Source organism: Nyctereutes procyonoides, unplaced genomic scaffold (genome assembly GCF_905146905.1).
Source record: "Nyctereutes procyonoides isolate TBG_1078 unplaced genomic scaffold, NYPRO_anot_genome, whole genome shotgun sequence".
In the NCBI taxonomy this organism is placed as follows: Eukaryota; Metazoa; Chordata; class Mammalia; order Carnivora; family Canidae; genus Nyctereutes; species Nyctereutes procyonoides.
The window spans coordinates 41,248,950-41,276,208 of NW_026575052.1; the positions used below are offsets into that span (position 1 = coordinate 41,248,950).

The window sequence follows — 27,259 nt, forward strand, 5'->3', positions numbered from 1 at the left end:
ATTTGTAATATGAGTGCAGTTTAATCTTCTGTAAGATGCTATCAAATTAAACTCAGCAGTTTTAATGAAAAGGGAGTTATTACCCAAAAATGTCATTAAGCTTTGACAATCAAAAAGGCAAATAATTCCAATCATAGATTAGTTTCATAGGCAAATTTATACAATTATTTAACTCTTTATGTATAACCATTTTCATACGTAAAAAGATTAATTTTATGTCATATGATGATTAGAAGTACTTAGTTTTCAGTTAACTAAGTTTCCAACTGTGAAAAATTAAACTAAGTTTTTGTTTCCTTAGATTATCAGGCTGCTCTTGAAATGACATTGATTCAATTACATTAACTTACAACCATTAAAAAACAAACAAAACTCAGGAGTATACTTAATGTACTTATATGTGCAAATCAAGTATTTCAAATCAAACTCTCCATCCCTGGTATCCTGTTTTTAAAAGATAAGTGCTACCTTTATATGTAGCTGAGCACTCAAAAACATATTTTTAAAAAGTTTAATTCTAGCCTGTTTATTTTTAAAAACACACAAAAAAAGGGAAATCTACAAATAACATTTTATACCCCTCAAAGATAGATTTAAAATTACTTACCCCATACACCTGCAGCTAAAGATTTATTCTGATTTGGTTCTCTCTCATATTCAGGATTTAAAGATGGCTGAAAGAAATTGAAATATAAATAAAACAAATGTTAACACTGCTCACATTTTTAAAAAATAAACCTTTTCTAAAGTAATCTCAAAACCACACTGAAGAGGCACCTCGGTGGCTCAGTTGAGCAGACTCAGTTTCAGCTTAGGTCATGATCTCATGACTTGTAGGATGGAGCCCTATGCGGGGCTCAGCAGTCAGTGAGGAGTATGCTTGAGATTCTCTCCCTGCCCCCCCTTCCCTTCCACAGGCACACAACTCTCAAGCTTTCAAATAAATTAATTAAAAAATAATAATACAAGGATGCCTGGGTAGCTCAGTGGTGGAGAGTCTGCCTTTGGCTCGGGTCGTGATCCCAGGGTCCTGGGATCGAGTCCTGCATGGGACGCTCTCTGTGTCTCTCAGGGAATAAATAAAATCTAAAAAATGTATATACACACACACGCATACAGAAAAAACCTGGCATGATACAATCAACTATTAAAGACTATTCATAAACCTTACTTTCAGCTCACTCTGGTAACAATGAAAATGGTTACTGTCTATTCTCACTTCTAGAAGGAGAAAACAGAAATAATCTTTAAATATTTTTATCCTCAAATATCTGAGGATAATATGTGAATTTAAAAAAAGAAAAACCACAGCAAACTCAAGGCAATGTGGTCTTTGTACCAACTGGAAAAATTACTCTTTCAGCCTAAGGTCAAGAGCAAAGAAAAGAAAAGTCAGACTACTCCCCAACAGTTGTCAGGTTTTCATTGCTGCATGAATTAGTTAACACACACATTCTCCAAGCAAAGAACAAATTTTTATTTCAACAAGTGATTCACAGGATATTAAAAAGAAAATTGAGTTCAGCATTGAATGTGTATTCTAAAGCTAAGTTTTAAGATCCTAAATTTCCAGTCAGATATTTTCCATATTACCTAGCAACACAGTATACCTTAAAGGTACTTAACATGCTGAATAAAAGAAATCCTCATGTATTTTACTTACCCACAAAAGTGAACTCTTAACACTATACTGACGTTACTGTGAAGTCTCCCCCCACACACACACAAGAGTATGTATGCATACCAGTATGATTTCTTGATACCAACTAAACAGGACGTCAGAAGACTTTGGTGGACGCTATAGGTGATTTCTAACAGGGCTAGGCCAACTCAGTAGTGGGGGTTGAGACAATAACAAGAGCAACAAGGTTTTATCGAGTGCTTGCTATGTGTCAAGACCCTGTTTTTAAGTGATTTACTGCATTACTCATTTCACCCTACAACACTATGAAATCATACTATTATCATTACTAATTTACTTATATTACAAAAATTCCATTTTATGGCAACTAGTAAGTGGAAAAAATGAACCACTAAAGTGGGAAGGCATAGCAATTACAACGTTACTTCATTACAGGACCTAAGAATAATATTTTGTTCTTCTCTTTCTTCTCACCACTCCCCTGCCCTAAATCCAATCTATCAAACCCTTTGACTCACTTTCACCCAATCTACCATTAAACCATACCCAAAACATTATCTTCGCTAATCATAGCTACCGAGTTTAAGCCATTGTTTTCTCTGGAACTACTACAACTGCTTCCTAGCTGGTCTCCCTCCTCTCACTGTAATCCATTCAAGATCCAACTGAAATAGTCTTCTAAAAAATTTTTTTAAATGAAGGACGCCTGGGTGGCTCAGCAGCTGAGCGTGTGCCATTGCTCAGGGCATGATCCCAGAATCCAGGATTGAGTCCCACATTGGGCTCCTTTCGGGAGCCTGCTTCTCCCTCTGCCTATGTCTCTGCCCCCCACCCTTTCTCTGTCTCTTATGAATAAAATCTTTTAAAATAAATATAATTTAAATGAGATCACATGACTTTCCTCCAAAGGGGCTTCCTCCTACTACATCTGTAATTAAACTGAATTTAAAGGTTTAAAATAATTGAAGATTATTTACCTTTATCTGCCAAAGTCCTATTCAATCAAACCCCTTGCAACCTCTCTAACCTGGTTTAATAGTCACTACCCATACTGACCTTTTTATCCCTTAAACATTACAAGCTCACTTCTAACCTTAGTTAGAGGCCTTCCCTTCTTCCAGTTGTTTTTTTTTTTTTTATTTTTTTTAATTAATTAATTTATTTATTTACGATAGTCACAGAGAGAGAGAGAGAGAGAGGAGGAGGCAGAGACACAGGCAGAGGGAGAAGCAGGCTCCATGCACCGGGAGCCCGACGTGGGATTCGATCCCGGGTCTCCAGGATCGCGCCCTGGGCCAAAGGCAGGCGCCAAACCACAGCGCCACCCAGGGATCCCTTTTTTTTTTTTTTTTTTTTTAAATTCATGAGAGAAAGAGAGAGAGGCAGAGACACAGGCAGAGGGAGAAGCAGGCTCCATGCAGAGAGCCCAACGTGGGACTTGATCCCAGGTCTCCAGGATCACACCCTGGGCTGAAGGCAGCGCTAAACCGCTGGGCCACCCAGGCTCCCCTCTTCCTTCCAGTTTTAACAAAGCTCACCTCTTAACCAAAGTAGGTCCCAAATTAAATGTCACTTCCTAAGGAAACCTCTCCTGACCTCCCAAAGTAACCATCAAGTCACTTCTTGTCTAAGTTCGCTTGCAAAATACTACTTTTTACATCAATAATGCATCTAAATAGAATAGAAACTCAATGAGAGTAAGGACCTTCCTATCTTGTCCCATCTACCGACAACCACTCAAATATGCACAGAATGAAAAATGAGCATATACAGAAAAATAAACTACCAGGCATGAAACACAAGGCTCAGTGGGTTGAGTACCTAACTCTTGATTTTAGCTCAGATAATTATCTCATGAGATTAAGTCCTGAGTAGGGCTCTGTAGTCAACAGGGAGTCTGCTTGAGATTCTCTCCCTCTTCCTTTGCCCATCCTCCTGCTCCCATTCAAGCAGGCTTGTGCACTCTCTAAAATAAAAAAAATAAATCTTTAAAATAAACATTAAAAAAATAATTGAACCTGTCAAGTCTGATTTCTATAGAAAACGAACCATAGTGATAAAATCTCATGAGAAAGCCTTGATGCAGGCAGCCTGGGTGGCTCAGTGGTTTAGCACCGCCTTCAGCCCAGGGCCTGATCCTGGAGACCTGGGTCGAGTCCCATGTTGGGCTCCCTGCAATGGAAGCCTGCTTCTCCCTCTGCCTCTGTCTCTGCCCCCACCCCCATGAATAAATAAGGGGTCTCTCATGAATAAATAAGTAAAATCTTAAAAAAAGAGAGAGAGAGAAAGCCTTGATGGCAAAATGGCACTTGTCAAAACCTCAGTTGTATTAAAATTATTAGAAACTTACAAAATCCTCAGCCTCAAACTGCTTGCGTTCTCTCTTGTCTTCTTTCCTCCCTGTTTCATTGTCAGGTATGCTGTTTTCATGTAGTCCTTGGCTTTTTCCAGAATGGAAAATACTGCTACGAGAACGGGAACTTCCACCATGGTATCCCCCTCGATGATTTATGTTTTCAGTACCATTTCTTCCATGCATCCGCCATCCATTTTTTTCTTTCCTTCCAAAATTACCTTTATTTAATAATGGTAAAGTATTATAAATTTAAAGATAGTTCTGTTTAAATATTCAGTCACTATCAACATTCTTAAAAGATCAAGAAAATTATCCTTAAACTTTCATTTCTTAGCAAATTTTACCTCCATTAGGACGTCCAATACCAGAATCAAAGCCATCTGAAGAGTTGTGTCGTCGACGATTCACATCATAACGATTTTCTGTCCATGAAAAGTTTTCAGAATGCTTCTCAAAATTTAATGACGACTGAAACAAAATAAGCACATAGGTAAACATATGTATAAAACCTGGCTCAATTTATTTCCAAGAATTCTAAATGGCTAAGAATATTCTGTAGTTACTTTCAATATATTTGGTAACTGGTAACTTATTAAGAAGGATTCCACCGTTGGTCTATTCTGTCTAATGGAAACCATTCTGAAAGAGTTTAATAACCACATATACTTACCCAAAAACTTTAAAAGTAAAATACTATTCTAAGGAAAACAAGGCAAAACTTAGTGTACTTCTCTTATGTAACAAAATATAATACTCTATCATACATTACTTGATTTTAAGTAGGTCAAGGTTTTCAACATCAAAAAGTTATGACAAATGAAGCTGAAATTCTAAGTCTTCAGACTTATTTCCAAATTCCTCTTCCCCAAAACAAATGTTTGGGTTTTCTTTTAAATTATCAAAATAATATTATAGAGGCACCTGGCTGGCTCAGTCTGTGGGGCTTGCGACTCTTGAACTCAGGGTTCTAAGTTCAAGCCTCATGTTGGCTGGAGGGATTACTTACGAATAAAATCTTAAGAAAAAAATAATGTATAAAAACTATTTCTAAAAACTAGGACTCTATAGGGGCAGCCTGGTGGCTCAGCGGTGTAGCGCCGCCTTCAGCCCAGGGCCTGATCCTGGGGACCCAGGATCAAGTCCCACGTCGGGCTCCCTGCATGGAGCCTGTTTCTCCCTCTGCCTGTGTCTCTGCCTCTCTCTCTCTCTCTCTCTCTCTCTCTCTCTCTCTGTGTGTGTCTCATGAGTAAATAAATAAAATCTTTAAAAAAATAAATAAAAATAAAAAGTAGGAATCTATGAAAACCCATAAAAAGTCACACCTATTTATAAAAGTTGCTGTTCTTCCCCGTATCGGTCCATTAATCTCTTATGATCATAATCAAAACTTCAAAAGTCTTTTTAAACTTCCCTGACCCGGCAAGCCCCAGTGGCTGAGCAGTTTAGCGCCGCCTTTGGCCAGGGGCGTGATCCTGTGGACCCGGGGAGTCCCGTGTTGGGCTCTCTGCATGGGGCCTGCTTCTCTGTCTCTCATGAATAAATAAATAAAAATTTTAAAAATATAAAATAATAAACTGCCCTGACCATTTCTCTGGACTGGACTTACGTTACAACTGCCTCTAGGACAATGAGCAGTGTTCTTCATTTGCAATGTAAACCCAGTGCACATACCCACATCGGCCACTAGTCCCCTTCCACAGTGTCACTGCAGGACTTACTGGTGCTTCCCCCCTGTTGCCCCCAGCCTCAGCCTCATGCTACATATTGCACCATGAAAGATAGTCTCCTTGTCTCATACCTTCAGCCAGCATACATGAAACACTAACACATTACCACAGTAGCCTCCAAGTAGGGTTAAAAAAGCAAACCATTCACAGACCCCTAACAGTTATGGTGATTAGGATGTAATGCTAACAGAACCTAAATTTCCTGGAAAAAAACAAATACAAGGGTCTCCAGGCCACATTAAGGTGTAAACAAAGACTCTCAAGATTTTGGCAGCAAGTGCTGTCATCCAAGTGATAGGTGGAAGCAAGGGTCCCTCAATGTGCTTAGCAGCTAACTGGCAAAGGGCAGAACTGAAACAAGGTGCCCAAACGGTGCTTTAGGTTTTTTAACTCTCCCAAGTAGGATGATTGGATTTCTTATTACGACAACGGGGTCCCACCTGAAACGCAACAATACTGCTGTGGCTGCTGAGTCAAGGTAACTCCAAAGATGAAACACTTGATGCCAACAATGAGGATAAAGTTTTAGAAAGATTAAAAACCCATTAAAAGAAAATTTAAGGTTACAGCCTACTTGAAAACAAAATAAATGCAGAACCTAGCTTCCTGTTGTGGAAGTGTTCTGTGCGCTTTGTACTTCCTGGTCCCTTTCTCTTCCCCACTACATCAACCTCAGCAGCTTTAATGAGAATGTCTAGTATGCTGGTAATGAGAATGTCTAGTATGCTGGTGTTTAAGAAGGGAACAAACTTTTATAGCTCTGCTAGACACACATGCACAATTCATGATCTACCCACTCCCATGAGGAGACAACAGAAAGTAGGGGTTGAAAATATTGATGAATGTGGGCAGAGACATGTCAGTGCAGTGCATGGCACAGGAAAGACCCCATCCTGGCAGTCTGCTGAAGCCAGAAGGTACAGAGTAGGAAGCAACACCAACCTTGGGTGGAGGAATCAGAAGAGAAACAGTAAGTTTACAAACCATCCATGCAATCCCCAAAGGAGTTATATTCTCCTCCACCCTGTACTTTCCCACATTCATTGATGAAGAAATCATGTAAATCTCCAGTAAGCTTGATTTTTAACCCTGAAGTGCATGTACAAAACTTCTTAGTTTGTGCCCTGTACTGAGATAAGGTGCCCCAATGACTCAATTTAACTGATTTTGGAGTTTCAAAATTCAGCAGCAGGAAAGAGAAATTAGGGTGATCTTGCTGGTGAGGCTTTTAAGCCAATTCAATGTACTATTGTTTGTTGTGTCTTAGCTTGGTAGTAATGTTACATGCTTGTACTGAAAATGCTCAAGATTCTTCCATTCAGGGAATACCACAAGATGACAGGTGATTCCTGTCCCCTTTCAGGTAGTCTAGCAAAAACACTACAGGCTCCTAGAAGGAAAGAAAAAAAAAAAAAAGGCAGAGATATAATAGTTGGAAAATTCGATGGGTAGTGAAATATTCAGAGGCTATTTCCCAGTAAAGCAGTGACATGTGCCTGACATGTACATCCCTTTTTCAAAGGGAATACGGCTCTTGCCCTACTGTTGAGCTCTCAAAATGAAAGTGAACTCAAACTAAGAACAGAAAAGGGGGCCCATTTGAACTCTTGATCAAACGTAAAGTATTTGAGAATGCAGCTGACCCCCACTGAGACATCTGTTTTGCACGAAGTGACAACTACCCCCTAGGGTAAACCTTATCCCTTTCCTGATACCTTAACAAGCTCCCGGTTCAATAAGGCTCTCAAATCATAAACGCCTGGGTCCAGTTCATTCTCTGCTGATTCAACCATGTTATAAGAGGACATTGTCCGTTGGGTGGCAGCAGCCATCTGACCCCAACAACTCTGGAAGACCAAGTAGATTAAGTGTCCATTCACCACAATGGGCTAAAATGGAGGAGGAAAAAAACAACAACCCTGGCCTTAGGTTAAGACTAAGAACTAGATATTTTATGTTCTTCTGCTTCTTGGGACTGTTGCCAATGTCCCAGTCATCTGATTGATCACCTTAAAAACTAGAGACTGGCATATTTCAAGGTAATTCTTTGGGGTTATAAACTGTGAAAATATTGCTGCTGCTGAGATAATCTGAATTACTCAGATACTTACAGTAGATGTGCTGGCATAAAGAACAACTAAAATCAGAATATTGCTTAAGTCCGCAGCATGCCTCACACCAGATATTTAACTGTCCACCACCATAGACTGGTCACAAAATAGACTACTTTTTCTTCCTGATGGAGAAGCCACCTCTGCATGCCAGTCTGTGAGCCTGCCTAAAGTTGATCCATTTGTCCCACTGTGAAGGAGGCCATATTTAGATATCAAACCTTTGATCACTTTACTTAGTTATCAACAGTGTTTCATCACTGTTGAAAATTTTCAGTTACAGTGTTGCTATTGCAATCTGACTGGTTAATAGGAATGTGACCCTTGAAATTAATCCATGTCATATATTTTGGTGTCACTTTTTTGGTGTTCCAGGCCATCAACATTCCAATAATAGTACATCTTTTGTCATAAAGGTCAACCTGCAATGCGTCAATATTCAAGTATTAATATTCAAGTTATTCTACACTCCCTACTATCCAAAGACATCCAGTATCGTCAGACAATAGGAATAGTCTCAGCATTCAACTCACAACAACCTATAAACCTACATTCCTCAACTCTTCATACATTTTAATGAGACAATTTGGTCAATGAATGTAGCACATCCAAAAAAGAGATCATCTCTTCTTAGCCACTTCCTAGGTAGGAATTATGATTAAAAAAAAAAAAGAACAGTTATTAATACTTTTAAAATACCAGGATTCTGCCCTGATTATTTCTTGACATGATTCTTTCCCCTAAGAGAAAGTGCAGGCCAAGCTACCTCTCAAGGTGATGGTCTGGTCAAAAAGAAATCTAAGGAATTCACCAACTTTTGTTAATAGAAGCTTTAATTAAATGCTGTATAAAACAATTAAATGGATTTGGTTCTATAGTCTCTGTTAGAATAATCAGAGTGGCTAACAGAGTAGTACAACCATACAAAAATTCAAGTTTGGACAAGAGCATGTAGGGCTGATCAGCTGATTGTAGGGACAGGCAACCCACCATGGGCTCTAGGCATTCCCTTCCATTCTTCCTTGTGTGCCAAGAATGCAAGGCTTCCACCACTCTTTGTATAGCCCATTTCTCAAGGTTATGTTTACAGTGAGCAACATTTAAGAGATGACAGGTAAAGGTAACATCCATCTTTGGGACAAAGAGCAGGCTTATTATAAATGTGGAAGATTCCCCACTCAGCACCAAGGGTAGTAGCATCCACCTGGACCCTTCCATGTCAACCATCAAAGGCTTTAGGCGGCATGAAGAACCACTGCCAAAATCATGCTTATCATGCTAGTAAGTAATAAAGTTCTTGGCCCTTGATCCAGGAATCTCATGTCTCCTGCTAGCACCTATGTTAGCTTACAAGTAGGATAAAACCCAGACCCTTCACAGATTGACACACAGCACAATAAAAAGAATAAGAAATATAAGTAATAAGGCTAAAAAGGTAGCTAGGAAATTGTTATTTGTGAATGAAAAATCCAAAATATAACAGAGTATGAACTAAAGTTGCTAGATACAACACTACCACAAGATGTATCTGTGACAAAGACTTAATTATAAAGCTTTTTAAAGTAAGTTCCAAAGGGGTAGTGGGAAAAAAAAAATTTTAAATAAATAAAAAAAAATAAAATAATAAAGGAGTAGTGGAAAGGGAGGTGGGCGGGGGGCTGGGGTGACTGGGTGATGGGCACTGAGGGAGGCACTTGGCGGGATGAGCACTGGGTGTTATGCTATATGTTGGCAAACTGAACTCCAATAAAAAATTTTTTTAATAAAACAAAATGGCAATAAACAAATAAATAGTAAGCTCTATGCCCAATGAGGCCTGAACTCACAACCCCAAGATCAAGAGTCCCATCCTCTACCAACTGAATCAGCCACACACTCCAGTAATAAAGCTTTTTAGAACATCATTTAGGGGTACCTAGCTGGCTCACTCTGTGGAGCGTGTGACTCTTGATCTCAGGGTCATGAGCCCAAACCCCACGTTGGACAGAAAATTTACTTAATAAAAATATATTAAATTAAAAAACAAAAAAAAATATATTAAATTAAATAAATACTATTAAAAATAGCCAACAAAAAAAATAATATAGCCAACAAGTATTATAAGGTACTCAAATACACCTAATGAAACATACGCAAGACTGAAAAAAATAACTTTAAAGACGTTAAAAATGACACACATACATACATACAATACATAGTGTGTACAGATGTACATTGTCATAAATTAGTACAAAAAGCAACCCAGGGGGGACTTTATCAAGATAAGAGCTTTTGCACAGCAAAGGATACAGTCAACAAAACTAAAAGACAACCTACAGAATGGGAGAAGAAATTTATTTGCAAATGACGTATCAGATAAAGGGCTAGTTTCCAAGATCTATAAAGAACTTATTAAACTCAACAGCAAAGAAACAAACAATCCAATCATGAAATGGGCAAAAGATATGAACAGAAACCTCACAGAGGAAGACATAGACATGGCCAACAAGCACATGAGAAAATGCTCCGCATCACTGGCCATCAGGGAAATGGGGCCAGTGAGATACCACCTCACACCAGTGAGAATGGGGAAAATTAACAGAGCAGGAAACCACAAATGTTGGAGAGGATGTGAGAAAGGGAAACCCTCCTGCACTGTTGGTGGGAATGTGAACTGGTGCAGCCACTCTGGAAAACTGTGTGGAGGTTCCTCAAAGAGTTAAAAATAGATCTGCCCTACGACCCAGCAATTGCACTGCTGGGGATTGACCCCAAAGATTCAGATGCAGTGAAACGTCGGGACACCTGCATCCGTATGTTTATAGCAGCAATGTCCACAATAGCCAGCCTGTGGAAGGAGCCTCGGTGTCCATCGAAAGATGAATGGATAAAGAAGATGTGGTCTATGTATACAATGGAATATTACTCAGCCATTAGAAATGACAAATACCCACCATTTGCTTCAACGTGGATAGAACTGGAGGGTATTATGCTGAGTGAAGTAAGTCAATTGGAGGACAAACAGTGTATGTTCTCATTCATTTGGGGAATATAAATAATAGTGAAAGGGAATATAAGGGAAGGGAGAAGAAATGTGTGGGAAATATCAGAAAGGGAGACAGAACATAAAGACTCCTAACTCTGGGAAACGAACTAGGGGTGGTGGAAGGGGAGGAGGGCGGGGGGGTGGGGGTGAATGGGTGACAGGCACTGAGGGGGGCACTTGACGGGATGAGCACTGGGTGTTATTCTATATGTTGACAAATTGAACACCAATAAAAAATAAATTTTATTAAAAAAAAATTAAAAAGAAAGAAAAGCAACCCAGGGCACCTGGGTGGCTCAGCGGTTTAGCGCCTGCCTTCGGCCCAGGGCATGATCAGTCGGGCTCCCTACATGGGGCCTGCTTCTCCCTCTGCCTGTGTCTCTGCCTCTGTGTGTATCTCTCGTGAATAAATAAATAAATAAAATCTTAAAAAAAAAAAGCAACCCAAAAGAAATAACAAAGGATGCAAAAGAGGCATCACAGAAATGTAACTCCATGTCCATGAAAGAGTGAAAATGCCTTTTTTTTTTGACAAAGATTGGCAAAAAATTTAACTGTGATAATCTAACAAAATTTTGGCAAGAATTTAAAGTAAAGAGAATAGTTATACAGAACATACAGCAGTATAAATCAGTACACCATACAGAAAAGGAATTTTGCAATATCTAACCAAGTCTCAGCAATTTTCCTTCTACATCTAAGTTGGAGCCTTCTACTGAAACTGTGTTCCACACACAAGCAGAATCAGTATCATTTTGAAGGCTGTTATAACTAGGGCCCTGCCCAAGAACTACTGAAATCAAAATCTGCATTTTAACAAAATCCCCAGGTTATTTTCTTAATCATTAGTGTGAGTAGCATTGGTCTAAAAAATTCTTATCAAAAAAAAAATCTTATCCATGTGTACAAGGAGATAGCATAAGAATATTCAATGCAAAAAATATATATATATTCAATGCAGTATTTATAGTAGCCAAAATTACGTTATCAACAACTTAAACTTAAATGGACAAAATGTAGTACAGATAAACAAAATAGGACACCACATAGAGTTTTAAGATGATTACACTACATTTCCAGATATCAGCATGGGTAGAGAAAATTTCAAAGATATAATGAATGTAAAAGATGCTGACATATAAATGAAAATGACTGATAAAAATTTTTAAACATACATAACAATACTGTTTGACATTCACGTATGTAGTTATAAGAACATGTGCTGAGAATACCTCTGGGGAAAAATGAAGATTAAGGACTGTGAATACTACAGTGGACTTCAATGTATACATGCTTTACTTCCAAAAGAAAAGTTAACATAGCAGAATGTTAAGACAAAACTATACTGGTGTTTAGTAAGTATTCATTTAATTTTTATCTATCCTTTATAAGTTCCATAAAAATCTTCAGTGAGGTTTTTCAAAGAATTATCAAACCATCTATAGAATGGATGAATCACTACTACATTGCACAGCTGAAACCAATATAACACTGTATGTTAACTATAATGGAATCAAAACTTAAAACTGAAAAAAAAATAAGCTGTAATATTTGCAACATGTATGGCAGATTCCCCAACGTGTAAAAGCTATTACAAATCACTAAGTAACAGATTACATGAATGAGTAGTTCTTAAAAAACCATTCACTGCACCAAAATATACTCAACCATAACTTAAAAAATACAAATCAAAACAATGAAGTTCCATTTTTCATCTAATTGCAGATTTTAAAATGTGATAACATCCAGCATTGCCAAAACTGAAAACATTAGTCCCCCTCATAAAATTCTGATGGGCTTTTAAATAACTTTTTTTTTTGTTAAAGTAGGCTCCACGCCTAGCATGGAGCCCAACACAGAGCTTGAAATTACAACTCTGAGATCAAGACCTGAGCAGAAATTAAAGAGTTGGGACACTTACAACTGACTGAACCACCCAGGCACCCCAGTACAACCTTTTTTGAGAGTTAATTAGACATTATCTATCAATATGTACAAACCCTCTGATTTACTGATTCTACTAGGAATTTACCCTACAAATATATTCAAGAGATGCCTAGACATTCCTCAATAGGTAAACTAATCAAATTATCCATGTAGATCTGCTCAATAAAAGATTATGCATGGACACTGAAAAGTTACATGTGCATGCAGTGATGATAGAAATTGGAGATGCCATCTTTGAAGTGAAAAAAATTTCATTTATCCAAACCAGGATAAAAATACATTCTGGTGTATGCATAAAAGCATGATAGTATTTCATTTCTGAAATTTAGTGTACTACCTAATAGTCGAGAAAAGAAATTTAGTAAGTTGGTAAGTATTAAAGTCATGCACATATGAATGCCTATCTTAGCTCCAGCACTTTGGGGCATGTTATCTACTTCTCTCAACTTCAAACCATTTAAAATAGCCTTTTGTAAATGGAAGAAAGAAAACAGAGAATGTACCTTTTATTCACACAAATTGTTTTATACAATCATTAGTATGTAATAATGAATAAAAAGAAACATGTTACTATGGGCAAGAGACCACCCCTATCCCTTTACATACTTAAAATCTTTCTCTGGATTCCTTTAAAAAATAATGTAGCCATTTCTTCTTTGATGACCACAATATGAGCCACTAGTTAACAAAAACTCTACATAGTAAATAAGTTTCAATGAACTCTACTATCAGTCTGACTGAATTTTCCAATTCTCTCTTAGCCTGAACTTTAAATACACATTCTCAATGCAAACCGACACTGTTTATGCATTATTAAAAGAAGTTTTGGCAAAATATTAATCACTTTTTTGGATGTTACCATGAAAGAATCCATTATGCACTAATGCTACACCCTAGCCATAGAGATAACTAAAGAATATTGAATACAAATACGAATATGTACCTTCTGTAGTGGAATATCATTAAAACAGGTATTACCTTATACTTAAAAATGATAAAAATTCCTGTATTTTCACACCCCTGGAATCTATCCTTTTTTTTTTTCTTTTTCTTTTTTTTTTCAGTAGACTCCACAACCTTCATGGGGCTTGAGTTCACAACCCTGAGATCAAGAGTGACATGCCTTTCTGACTGAGCCAGCCAGGTGCTCCTGGAATATTCCTTCCTCTAAAAAGACTATGAAAGAATACCTCAACCTGATTAAAGGGATGATTTTATTATCCTTCCTAGAGTTAGATGGCCAGGAGAAGCATCTAAAACAAAGAGGCATCTAAACTTTTCCAGTACTACAATCATTTCAGTTTAGTACTGCTTCAATAATATATGTTACTCCCTAAAATGGAACTATAGACCTATTAAAGGATCACAGTAGCAGTATCAATTTACATTTTCTAATGGAATAAGAGAACAGAAGACCACAAGATAAAGTATTGATGCACTACAGATGTGTGACAACTATTTTAGTTAAACCTATGTATATACAAAAACATATGTAAAATTTACTTTTTATTGGATCCCAATCAACAGCTCAAATGTCAATGCTTTATTCCACATAAAATCAACCACATGCAGTTTAAAATTTCACCACATGATGGGGCTAAAATTCTATACACCTCAGAAAACTACTAAAAAGTGCACTTCCAAAACTGTCTTTACTTTTTATTTCACATCCTCATCCCTTTGAACAAGTAAATGAAAGACTTACATTAAGTTGAAACAGAGAGTCCCCCCCACCCCAGTAAATTAATGTCTGTTCCATTTATTCATGGTAAGATTAAAAGGGCTCTGGCAGAAAACTAGAGGTTAATTATAAATGAGAACCCATAAATAGTGATTTTGAGACATGGAAGGATAAGATGGAAGGTTTAAGAAGTCATTACAAAAGGTCTGTATTTGTCAAAATCACACTGGGTAAGGTCAAAATAAATAATTTCAAGTAGTGAGGAGTTCAAATAAATTTTCTGTAGGTAATGTAGAATAAATGAGAATAACAGATTTAGAATAGGCAATCCCAACGCTCAAAATCATCATTCATGAACACCTATACCCAAATCAAGGGTCAGGTTCTGCAAAGCAGTAGGATTTCACCATATAAACAAACAGTTAGGGATGCCTGGGTGGCTCAGCGGTTGAGCTTCTGCCTTTGGCTCAGGACATGATCACAGGATCCAGGATTGAGTCCCATATTGGGCTCCCTGCGAAGGAGACTGCTTCTCCCTCTACCTATGTTTCTGCCCCCCCCCCCTCGGTCTCTCATGAAAAATAAATCTTTAAAAAAAAAAAGTTAATCAACTTCCGATTAACATCTGAATGAAGACAAAAATTATTCTCAATATTTTCAATGTTTTAGAACTAACTTTCCAGATGTTGATAATTTATCAATTTGCTTGAAAATGAAAACAAGTCTTATGCCTATTTCAGAGAAATCAAACAAAATAGAAAAAAGAAAAGTGTGTAGCAGGAAACTCATGTGTTCAGGCTCTGAAGTAAGCCTGAAAAATGAGCTGGCTAGGGGCGAGATTAGAGCAGCTGGGTTTAAAAGGAAGGGGGAAAGCAGGAGGAAATTGCAAAGACCTGCAAGGTAAGAGGAAAAGGGGCAAAGAATCTGTAATTAAGAAGTGATCTCAGCACCTTAATCAATAGAAGCCACCATTTTCTAACCATTTCAAATCCCATTGCATAGGCTATGAAATGAGATGTTTAATCATTTGGCAGCATTCCCAAATGAGTCCTATGTAAAGAGTACAGAATAGGAAATGCATCCTGGATTCTAGTCTAGACTCATAGTCACTGTATGAAAAACAGGCAAGTCAATTAACCTTTCAGAGAATCCATCTGTACAATATAATATTATGGGCCAAAATATGGGCCAATTTATTATGATCTGACAAGTCCTTACTGGGGAACAACTTTGCAAATTATAAAAACTGTTCCCATAAGAGTTGCTTTTAATAAACTGTTTTTGTAACAGCTGCCTATACCCCAAAAGGTGTTAGATGAACCCCTTATCATGGTGGAGCATGATTAACCGGCAAACAGATGATCAAAACTCTCCCTTGATTCCTTTGCACAATAAAAAAGAACAAAAATCAAAGGACCGCTATTAAGCCAGTTAGACTGATTTTAACAAATTCCAAGGTTCCTCTTTTAGCAAGTCTTTTAAGTGAAAACAATTGCAAGGCCTAGCAAGTCTTATTCAAACTATTCTGTTTTGGTTTTTAAGTAAAATGACAGTATTTCTTAGATTACTTAGGCATGATATTTAACAATGATGCAAAGTTTTCATCACTCCTGAAATTTTAGTGAAGCCTCATTCAGTCTTATTTATCTGAAATAGTCTTTGGAGTATTAGGAAAGACCTCAAAAACCTCATATTTTTTCTTTAACATATTACCTATAGAACAGAAAGTAAAGCAAGTTATCTAAAGAATAGTACAAATAAAGGTAAGACGCAATGTATCCAATGGATTTAACTGAAAAATATGCGGAACTTTGATCAGTACAAAAGACAACTGAAATAAATGGTACAGACGATGACGGAAAACTTTTTAAACGATAAAAACTAACAGATCCCATATGAAATAACATAGATGGTAATACAAAAAAATTTTCTCCACAAAAACATTAAAGGTTTTGCATTTCAACTCCATTTGTGTACAGCAAGAACAAATGAGAGGTAGACACAAAGAGAGAAATGCAAGAAAGAGTACCTTTGTTGATGATGGTGGAGTAGGAAAATTAAGCCAGGCTGGAGCAAAGTCATGCTGCGCCATTTAGGTCCAGTCTCTCCAACTCAGTGAAACAAGGCTTCAACACCTCATGGCAAGTCCCTGTCATATAAAAATGGAAGGAATTAGACCTGGAGCTCCTTGCCAAAATTATCTTCTTATGCTCTTCTAAATGACAGTGATCATACTACTATAAGACTCCAATTATAATGAAATTCTAAAATAAGCAAAAATATAACAGAAACTAGATGGGGGGGCTGAAGTTTAGGGGTATAGGGCTATGACCCAAAGGGAAGGTTTTTCTTGATTTTGTCTTAACTGTGGTTCCACAAATGTACACATCTCTCAAAGATTAAATTGTACCCTTAATACTGGCCAATTTCACTGTAAATAAACTATTCTCAGTAAGCTTTATTTTTTTAAATTATTATGGTCTCATCACAAATAGACATCAAGTGTCTCTAGATGTGACACACTACGATGTACATGACATCATCTATAATGTATTCTTGTATACCCCAGATGGAATCTGAAATCTGATCTAACTACTAACTTTCAGGAAGTTCAACAGAGAGAAATTAAGGAAATCTAAGGGAAGTAATCCAGTAAATTCAGATCACAGGATACTTGATAGGTGAAATGACTGGGTTCCCCACCAACAAATAAGTGGCTTTTAACATGTAGATCAAACATGCAGGCCTTATACAAATCCTTACTCAAACCAATCAACCTTTAAAAAAATGAAAATTATGAATCAAAAATTTAAACATTAGTGGAACATTAAATGACATTAAGAAATTACTGCTCATTTTAGACGTGATAATGGTTAGTGTGATGGTACATAAAAAACTGAAGTCTTTACAATTACATGGATATATCTAGAATCTGTTTTAAAAACCACAGAATGCTAATAAGGATAGTTGGAAAGAGGTTGTACATGTTTATAAAGGTTAGTACAAGGAGGTGTGTAAACACTTTTTTCTCTAGTTACATTCATGTTTAAAAATTTCCATAATGAAAAGGTTTTTTGTTTTTTCTTTTTTTAATTACAATCATCACGATGAGTATCTGAAGTATTTTAGAACTCCTTTTCTGAATTCTAAATTTAACTTTTTGGGAGCCTCTATCAACTGCATCCATCACTAAAAGTTTCAAGTTGCCAGCCCAATGTAAACAGCAAATTCAGTGGTTTTTGTTTTGTTTTTTTTTTTTAATAAGGCAGAAGCCAACTGAGCAACTGTCCTCATTTCAATATAAAGCTATCAACTGATGAAGGAATCAAATTTTCTGTGCATCACAATGAGTTTACTATTAACAAATGTTTATACTTAAAATTGTATAATCTCAAAAGTGAAATTTTAAAAAACAAAAGAATATCACTGTTTATCTTTCCTTTTCTGCTTCTATGGCAGAATCCTTTAATCATACCAACTTGCTAAAATACTTTTTAAAAAATTCTCAAATTATAGAAATATTCCATTTTCACTATTCCAAACTGCAGAGAACTATTTAAGAAAAGGTTAAGTGGGGACAAATACAAGAAATGGACACAAATGGTTAACTCACCATGGCAATGAAAATGTTTAAACTTTAGGTAAAAACTCATATGAGCCATGAGCAAAAGGGGAAAAACCCTGTTACAATTTGATTAACCAGAAATGACCAATTCCAGTAATACATTTATGAAACAAATGGAAGAGTATACATACCTAACAAAAATGAAACTACATAAAAATTTAGGCATTCTAAGCTCCAGACCTTCTTATACATTTTGACATATTCAAAAATTAAAATGAAAACTAAAGTGTTTCTGGATAAAGGATATTATCTATTCTGACATTAAGCTACATACTGCTGAGTGAAGTCAATAGGAGAAGGACAAACAGTGTATGTTCTCATTCATTTGGGGAATATAAACAACAGTGAAAGGGAATATAAGGGAAGGAAGAAGAAAAAGACTCCTAACTCGGGGAAATGAACTAGGGGTGGTGGAAGGGTAGGAGGGCGGGGGGTGGGGGTGAATGGGTGATGGGCACTGAGGGGGGCACTTGACGGGATGAGCACTGGGTGTTATTCTGTATGTTGGTAAATTGAACACCAATAAAAAAATGTATTAAAAAAAGCTACATAATAAGCTGCTTTGTGATGTTTATGATAGGATGTTACATTAAATTTACACTTTCAATAGCTAAAGGGAATGAAAAATCATTTTTATAGTTTGTACCAAAAAATTTCACAAAAATTGAGGAGAATCTAAAATAATGGGGAATTTAAAGCTTATCGTTTTAAATAGTCAAGTGGTAATTTATATATTAAAAACAATCCCTAGGAGGCTAACCACTAATATTACCTATTCATTTTTGCAATGTCCTTCGTTTTTTTTAATTTAAATCTAGTTTTGAAAAAATAAAATATGAATAGTTAATGGCAAAAGTTTTCAAGTTCTGAAAAAAGGTAAAGAACACTATTAGCTAATACTAAGGCATTTACACAAGTGTGTTTAAGAATCATGATATGCCACCCCAAAATATGCCACTTTATAACATAAGAATAGCTTTAAGTTTCATGAAGGCATTTTAATTCCTGCTATCTCTTACCTACCTAAAAACAGAGCCTCCAAAAAAGAATTTATCAGTCCCCTTCCCTGGAGCAACTCTTCCCTACAGACACCTGTACAAAATCAGCACCACACCCAGACATTGCCACAAGCTATCATTTCTCCCATCAATTCTCCTAAGGGCCCATTTACCTATCTTTCAAGAAGTCACCTGTTTTTCCATTTAAGTGCCCTTCCCCCCCCCTCCCCTACTTCCCCCTATGGAATTAGGTAGAATTGGCAAATTCTAACCATCCCGGAGTTATTCCCAGGTGGGACCACCCTCTAACAAACTTTTGTTTTCTCTTGTTGATCTTTTTTCAATCTACTTTACAGGGCCCCAAACCTGGGAACCTAGAAGGATAGAAAAAGAAAGAAATTTTACTCCCTTAACCAGTGTAAAGGCAATTAAACTTTCAAAAGAACCACCCTATCATTTACTTTTAAGTACACTTAGTGCCATCCAAATTCATTCTATCTTCCTTTCCCTGTGTAATATTAGGAGCCGAACTGTGCCCCCACTACACACAAATTCTTGAGTCCAAATTGAAACCTCCCCCCACCTTTGAATGTAACCATATTTGGAGATAAAGGCCCTAATGAGATGATTAACTTAAAGGAGGCTGTTAGGGTGGGCCCCATTCCAATCTTGTCCTTTTAAGAGGAGGAAATTTGGACACACAGAGACACCAAGGCTGCACAAAAAAGAGACCATGTAAAGAGGCAAAAAGAGAGTGGCCATCTGCAAGCCAAGGAGAGAGGTCTCAGAGGAAACCAACTGTGAAGTCTTGACCTTGTACTCTGAGCTTCCAAAAAAACTATGACAAAATAAACTTATTTAACCCACTCAGTTTGCAGTAGTTTGTTATGGCTTCCCTAGCAAAGGTTAAAAAGAAACAAAAGGCCCAAAATTGAGCCACCTGTGCTAAGACCCCATCAACAAGAATATCTACCTGATTGCACTTTAAGATCCTCCCAGAAAAAGAGGTACCTGGGTGGCTCAGATTGCTGAACAGCTGCTTTCAGCTTAGGTCATGATCCTGGGGACCTGAGATCAAGCTTCACATTGGGCTCCATGCTCAGTGAAGAGTCTGCTCCTACCCCACACCCCCCATGATCTCTCTCTCTCAAATAAAATCTTTATAAAAAAGAGGGAAAATGACCCTCCCAGATAGGAAATCTTAACTGGTCAATCTGGAATTTCCTGGTCAGCACTAGTAAGGTAATCACCTGATAGACCCCTTCCACCGTTTCCTAATGAAAGATGAGGTTATCCACCTTTTCCTTGTCCCTGGCCTCTTCTGCCTATAAAAGGCTCCATTTTGTACAGCTCCTTGGAGCTCCTTTCTTTTGGACAGGTAGGAGGCTGCCCCATTCATAAAATGGTGAATAAAATCAATTTGAGGGACGCCTAGGTGGTTCACTGGTTGAGCGTCTGCTTTGGCTCAGGGCGTGATCCTGGGGTTCCGGGATTGAGTCCCATATTGGGCTCCCCCTCCAGCTCCCCACAGGGAGCCCGCTTCTTCCTCTGCCTATGTCTCTACCTCTGCCTCTCCATGTCTCTCATGAATAAATAAAATCTTTAAAAAAAAATCAATTTGATCTTTAAATATACTGATAAATTGTCTTTTAACAAAGACTAATATGAACAAGTATTAAAAATACATTCATCAAAAATGTATGTATTAAGTGGTACTTATAGGAGACTGCTAGGGTGCGGGGGAGCAAATCAGTAGTCCTATTAATTCCAGATTATTAGGAATCTCCCATCAGATTCCGTTATAAGGTCTGATGGTCCCATATGGACATAAAGATTTTTAAATGCTGATGGCACAAAAATCCTAATTTCTAATCTCAATCAATTTACAACCTATTTCTGAATAAATGCCTGAAGTCTAAAACATCAACTATAAGAAAATTCCCAAAGGGAATTATAATGATTTATATTTCAGACACCAAAAACTTTAATATATAAATTACCACTTCATTGCTATTTAAAATAATTTCCCAAAGGGAAAATTGGTTCTAAAAAAGCCCTTACTGAAATACTGTACATTTTTGGGGAACCTAGATAGCTCAGCCAGTTAAGCATCTGCCTTTAAAAAAAAAAAAAGAAAAAAAGAAAAAAATACTGTACATTTTTAAGTGCATGTGCCTGATTTAAAAATCACTAAAATTTTTTAAAAGATTTATTTAAGAGAGAGAGAGAGAGAGAGCACAAGTGGTGTGGAGGGAGAAGCAACCTGACCACTGATCAGGGAACCCCATGTGGGGATCAACCTAAGATGGCAGCCACTTAACCAAATGAGCCACCCAGGGGCCCCAAAACTCACTGATTAACTAAAAATCCAAAACAGATTTCTTCATACTGAAAAACACACTTTGGCAAAAAGTGCACAAATATGAGTAAGATTTTTCCTATTTCATGTAATGTTTTTACTTCTGAACCCACCAAGTTCATTCCCAATGTTTTCAATGAAAAACTAAAATTGATTTCATCATAATGAACATCCAACACTATCTTTATAATGATTTATATTTCAGACACCAAAAACTTTAAAAGTCACAAAGCCCACCAAAAACATGCAAAATCAACTAAAGATTAAGGCATTTTAACTAATTAAGGCAGATTTTTAAGAAAGAACACAGGCATCAGAGTCCAATGGTCCTGGATTCAAATCAACTCAACCAATTACTAGACTGGATGATTTTGGCAAGTTAGTATCAGACTGTTTTCTTCTCTTCGTTAAAATTTAGATAACTACTACTTACCTTTCACCTTGAAAACTATTAAAGTTCTAAAAGACAACTACCCTTTATTACCAGACTATCTACATACAATCTTTCAAAAAGGTTAAATTTTTCATTTAGCCCAACTGTTCCAATCCCTTCATTAATAAGACCCAGAAGATGACTATTCAAATTCAACCTTAAGTCTCTTTTGAAAATAAGCCTGTGAAATACTCCTTTGGTATAAGCTTAGTTTAATATATTAATAGTTTTCATTTAAAAAGTGGGTCTTCTGATTCAGGACTAAAGCCCAGCACAGATGTCAGTGTCAAAGCAGGATGAGGAAGGTACCTATGTAGAGGGACAGTCAGGTATGGGGAACTGAGCTGAAAAGAGTGAGGAAGGCGGGGGGTCATCAGTGAGAAGAGTCAAAATGATAAACAAGGAGAGGTGGGTGTCCGCATACAGGTGGTGGCAGTGGCCACAAAAGACGACCGATTATATACAGGAGAAATAATCAAATAAGTGTTTAGAATAATGAAAGCTAAGTTTCATACTGTCAAAGAACACAGTAACTAGTAACAGGGTGAAAACTAGTGAATGCTGTGGTATTATACTCTATCAGTATAATTAATGATTCACAGGCACATACTAAGATACTAAGGTTCACGTATACCACAAAAGTACATATTTGTTTATGTATATATATATACCTCTCCCAACTCTGCACTGAGAGGGCCTGAGTGACTCCAATAAACAAGCATTCTTAACACAGGATCTTGGCTTCTAAAAACCGTTTTCCACTAAACAAAACCAGGGCTTTGAGAAATAGCTGATTTCCAAGGCTGGGGAAAGATGACAAAATAAGCCTAAAATATTTCACTTTAGCAAAAAGGAAATGTCCAAAAAAATTATGAAATACCAAAAGGGCATAGAAACCAGCCTGAATGGGTTCCCACTGGCCAAATAAGGGACAATTTGAGCATTAAAAACAAGAAAACACATGTGAAGACCACTAACACAAAATGGTGAAACAGGGAACTATAAGGGCCTACCTACCCCTTCAACAGAAACAGCAAAAATGAAGCAAAATCTGTCAGAAATATCTTTGTCAGAACTCTGAAACAAAGGCTTACAGCAATCAAGCACACTGAATCCAGAAAACGGAAACTTTGAAACAGTATAAAAGCTTTGTGGCATTTTTACTTCCCCTTGACCCTCATCTCTCCCAAGCACAGTGAAGTCCCAAAAAGACAGTGTGGGACCCAGGTCTCTGGTTCTAGAGTGAGCCCTAGAGATCTTATTCTCACAGAATTATGTTTGTCTGTATAAACCTGTTACAGATAACCCCTTGGGGGTTACCTAAGGAATCACAAGAGGTACTAGCCTTTGTTTTACCTGACACGGAAGGAAATGCTGCTATGTTGAGGGCATTTCTCACAAACAGTGTAAGGTGCATGAATCTCCTCTGCCTTGGGAAAAAGGTTTTAAAAAGACAGCACACCCAAAACACAGAAAGAAAGGCTGAGAGACAATTTTCTTTGGGAAATTATGACACTGAAAAGAATTCCCTTATAACCGGGAAGCTTAGAAAACCACACAGAGCCCCAAGACCAGACACATGCTCAAAAAACAAAACAAAACAAACAAAAAAACCTCAGAAGACCCTAAGCTTTCACCTCAGATTGATCTTTATATTCAACTTAAAAGAGGAAATGAGAACTAAGATAGTTATAAATGGTTGGCTAACCACTGAAGAAATGCCCTAACACAGACCTAATGGGCAAAGACTGGGAGAGTTACTTTTTAATTTCCCTTTATTTCTATTCCTTCTTGGCTTGACATGCATTGGCAATAAAACACAAGCTGAACAAGGTAAAGGTGTCTCTACCTTGGTAAAATGGCTCTTATTTGAAGAGCTCTCAGAACAGTAGTATCCATGGACAATAGAAATAAAACTGCTATTTAAATTTTTTAAAAAGATCTTATTTAATGAGAGAGAGAGAGAGAGAGAGAGAGAGAGAGACACACGCACAGAGAGAAGTGGGCTCTTCCAGGGGTGCCTGATGCAGGATGCAATCCCGGGACTCCGGGACCACGCCCTGAGCCAAAGGCAGACACACCACTGAGCCACCCAGGTGTCCCTGTAATTACTTTCTGTAACAACATTCATGAACCTTTAGTCAAATCTTATTAAAGGCTACAACCTGGGGACACTTGGGTGGCTCAGCGGTTGAGCATCTGCCTTGGGCTCAGGGCGCCGTCCCAGGGTCCTGGGATCGAGTCCGACATCTGGCTCCTGCAGGAAGCCTACTTCTCCCTCTGCCTAGGTCTCTGCCTCTCTGTCTCTCTTGACTTAAATAAATAAAATCTTTAAAAATATATAAATAAAGACTACAACCTGTCTCAGCTGTGCTGTAATCACTGTAGGAGTTGGTTCCTTGTTTGAGACATGTGAAAAGATCTGTAATCTTTAGACAAGATAACATACTAATCCTCATATTCAAACTTTATTTTGTTCATCACAAATTTTTGCATTAATTTTTTCAACTTCACTAAAATATTATCTGAAAAAACAAAAACAAGAAACACTAGGTGACCACAAGCTAAGGGGCGGTGACTTCAGAGACTACCCAAAACAAAGAACACAGACTTTACAAAACCGGTTTCAAAGTCACTGAATGAACACACAACTACATGCCCACTGTAAGCAACCCTGAGGATAGGAGGGAAAAAACATTTGGTTCCCACAGTTTCCAAATTACAATATTAAAAATGCTCAATTTTCTACAAAAATTACAAAGCATTCAAAGAACTATGAAAGTATGGCCCACTCAACAGGAGGGAAGAATGAAAATTAGCAAAACAGTCCCTCTGATGGAACACAGACACCAACTGTCCTAAGTACAAAGAGCTAAAGGAAACAGAGCAATATCTCAACAGAATATCCATAAGGAGATTAAGAATCATAGAAAGGAACCAAACAGATTCTTGGGCCAAAAAAGTATTAGTAACTGAAATAAAAATTTCACTAAACAGTTGCAATGGAAGACTTGAGCCAACAGAAGAATCAGATTAAGTGGAAGTTAGGTCAATTAAAATTATCAGTCTGGAGCAGGAAGGAAAAAAAAAAGAAAACTACGGAAGAGTCAAACCTCAATTTTGACCTCAAACTTTCTAGTTGGGTTCTTCTTTCCAGCTTGTCTCTTAGTTCAGTCAGCAGACCCTAAGAGCAAAGCATACCCAGAAAGAAACAGAAAACTACCCTCTCAAGCAATTAAAGACTGCCTTGAGCCAGCACGACACCTCTGTCAAGTGAATGACACCAGGACAGTGATTGATTTGACCTTGACTACCTACCTGCACAGAACCACTCATCTTTGCCACACATTTTTCTTATATAAACCTTGAATAAAATAAAATAAAATAAAATAAAATAAAATAAAATAAAATAAAATAAAATAAAATAAACCTTGAAGTATTTTTGGCGTTTTGGAGACAGTCTCTGAGACGTTAGTCCAATGTCTTCTTGGTGTTGGCCTCACTAAAATAAATTCCTTTGTTTCACTACCACTCATATCTCTGCCTATAGATTTTGTCAGCAGCGAGTGGCTGAAACCAGCCTGTTTGCTCTTGCACCTCTGCACCCCAGCTACAAAAAGACCTGTAGGACACCATCAAGCATACCAACACACACGAGTATATAATATAGGCATACTACCGATTAAAATTCCAACATCCTTTTTTGCACAGAAAAGCCATTCTCAAATCCATTTGGAACTGCAAGGGATCACAAACATCCAAAACAATATTGAGAAGGAGAATATAGTTACAGGATTCACATTTCTGTATTTCAAAACTTACTAAAAAGCTACAAAAATCAAATCGCAATGGCATATGGAAAGATATATAAACCAATGGGATGGAAATGAGAGTCCAGAAAAAAGTCATATGGCCAGTTAATTTTTTTTAAAGCACTAAGGCCATTTAATGGGGGAAATAACAGTCTTTTCAACAAATGGTGCCGAGACAAATGGATAGTCAATGAACTCCTATCCACACCATATACAAAAATTAACTCAAAATGGATCAGACCTAACTATAAAAGCTACAACTACAAAGCTATCAGAAGAAAACATGTGGGTAAAGGTTCCTGATCTTGGATTTGGCATTAGATTTTTAGATATGACACCGAAAGGATAAACAACAAAAGAAAAAAATGGCCTTCATATAAATATAAAACTTAAATATGTTTTAAAATATAAAACTATAAAACTTTCTGTGGCAAAGGATATTATCTAGAAAGTGAATGACAACTGACAGAATGGGAGAAAATATTTGCAAAACATCTGATAAGGGTCTAGTATCGAGGATATATAAAGAACTCTTACAATTCAACAACAAAAACAACCCAATTTTAAAATGGGCAAACGGGACACCTGGTTGGCTCAGCGGTTGGGTGTCTTGCTTTTGGCTCAGGGCGTGATCCTGGACTTCCGGGATCGAGTCCAGCATCAGGCTCCCCACATGGAGTCTACTTCTCCCTCTGCCTGTGTTCTCTGCCTCTGTTTCTCTCATGAATAAATAAAATGGGCAAAGGACTTGATAGACATCTCTTCCCCCCTCACCTACATCTTTAAAAAAAAAAAAAAACAGTACATAGCAAGTGCTGATGAAGATATGGGAGAAATTAGTACCCCTGTATATTGTTAGTGGGAAGGTAAATTGGTACAAACTGTGGAAAAGTTCAATAACTCCTTATTAAAAAGTTAAATATATATTAATGACCAAGCAATACTAAATATATGTATTATGTGTATACATGTGTGTATATATCCAAAAGAATTGCAAATGGGTATTCAAATATTTGTACACCAATGTTCAATACCATATCTATTCACAATAGCCAAGAGGAAGTATACCAAACATCCATCAATACATCAATGAATAAACAAAATGTGGTATATTTATTATAAAGGCATGAAGTACTGACACATGCTAAAGGGTTAACCTAAAAAACATGCTAAATGAAAGAAGCCAGACCAAAGATCACATATTGCACAATTTCAGTTACATGAAATATCCATGAGTAAATCCATAAAGATGAAAGCACACTAGTGGTTGCCAAGGATTGCTGGGAGGGAGGAATGGGGAGTGACTGCTAAATGAATACAGATTTTTCTTTTTGGGTGACAAAAATGTTCTGGAACTTAATAAAGGTGGTTTCACATCACTGTGAATGTACTAAATGCCACTGAATTGTATGTTTTAAAATGGGTCATGTAATGTGACTTTCATTTCAATAAAAATAAATACTACTATATTATAACCTCATGAATAAAACACCATCAATCAGGATATAAATGCATAGAGTGAAAAATTACAGGAGGAGGAGGA

General features: G+C 37.2%; 1 protein-coding gene across 2 annotated transcripts in view; it reads right to left on the bottom strand.

The window, feature by feature from the left end:
* GPBP1 (GC-rich promoter binding protein 1) overlaps positions 1–27,259 on the bottom strand; it is a 70,899-nt gene that overhangs the window by 23,395 nt on the left and 20,245 nt on the right. For both annotated transcript variants that reach the window (XM_055331794.1, XM_055331795.1), the window contains exons 3-6: positions 16,519–16,638; positions 4,343–4,466; positions 3,993–4,216; positions 608–674 (exon numbers count right to left, since the gene is read on the bottom strand). In XM_055331794.1, coding sequence (XP_055187769.1) covers positions 608–674; positions 3,993–4,216; positions 4,343–4,466; positions 16,519–16,581 — 478 coding nt within the window. In that variant the 5' untranslated portion in view covers positions 16,582–16,638. The remainder of the gene's footprint in view (positions 1–607; positions 675–3,992; positions 4,217–4,342; positions 4,467–16,518; positions 16,639–27,259) is intronic.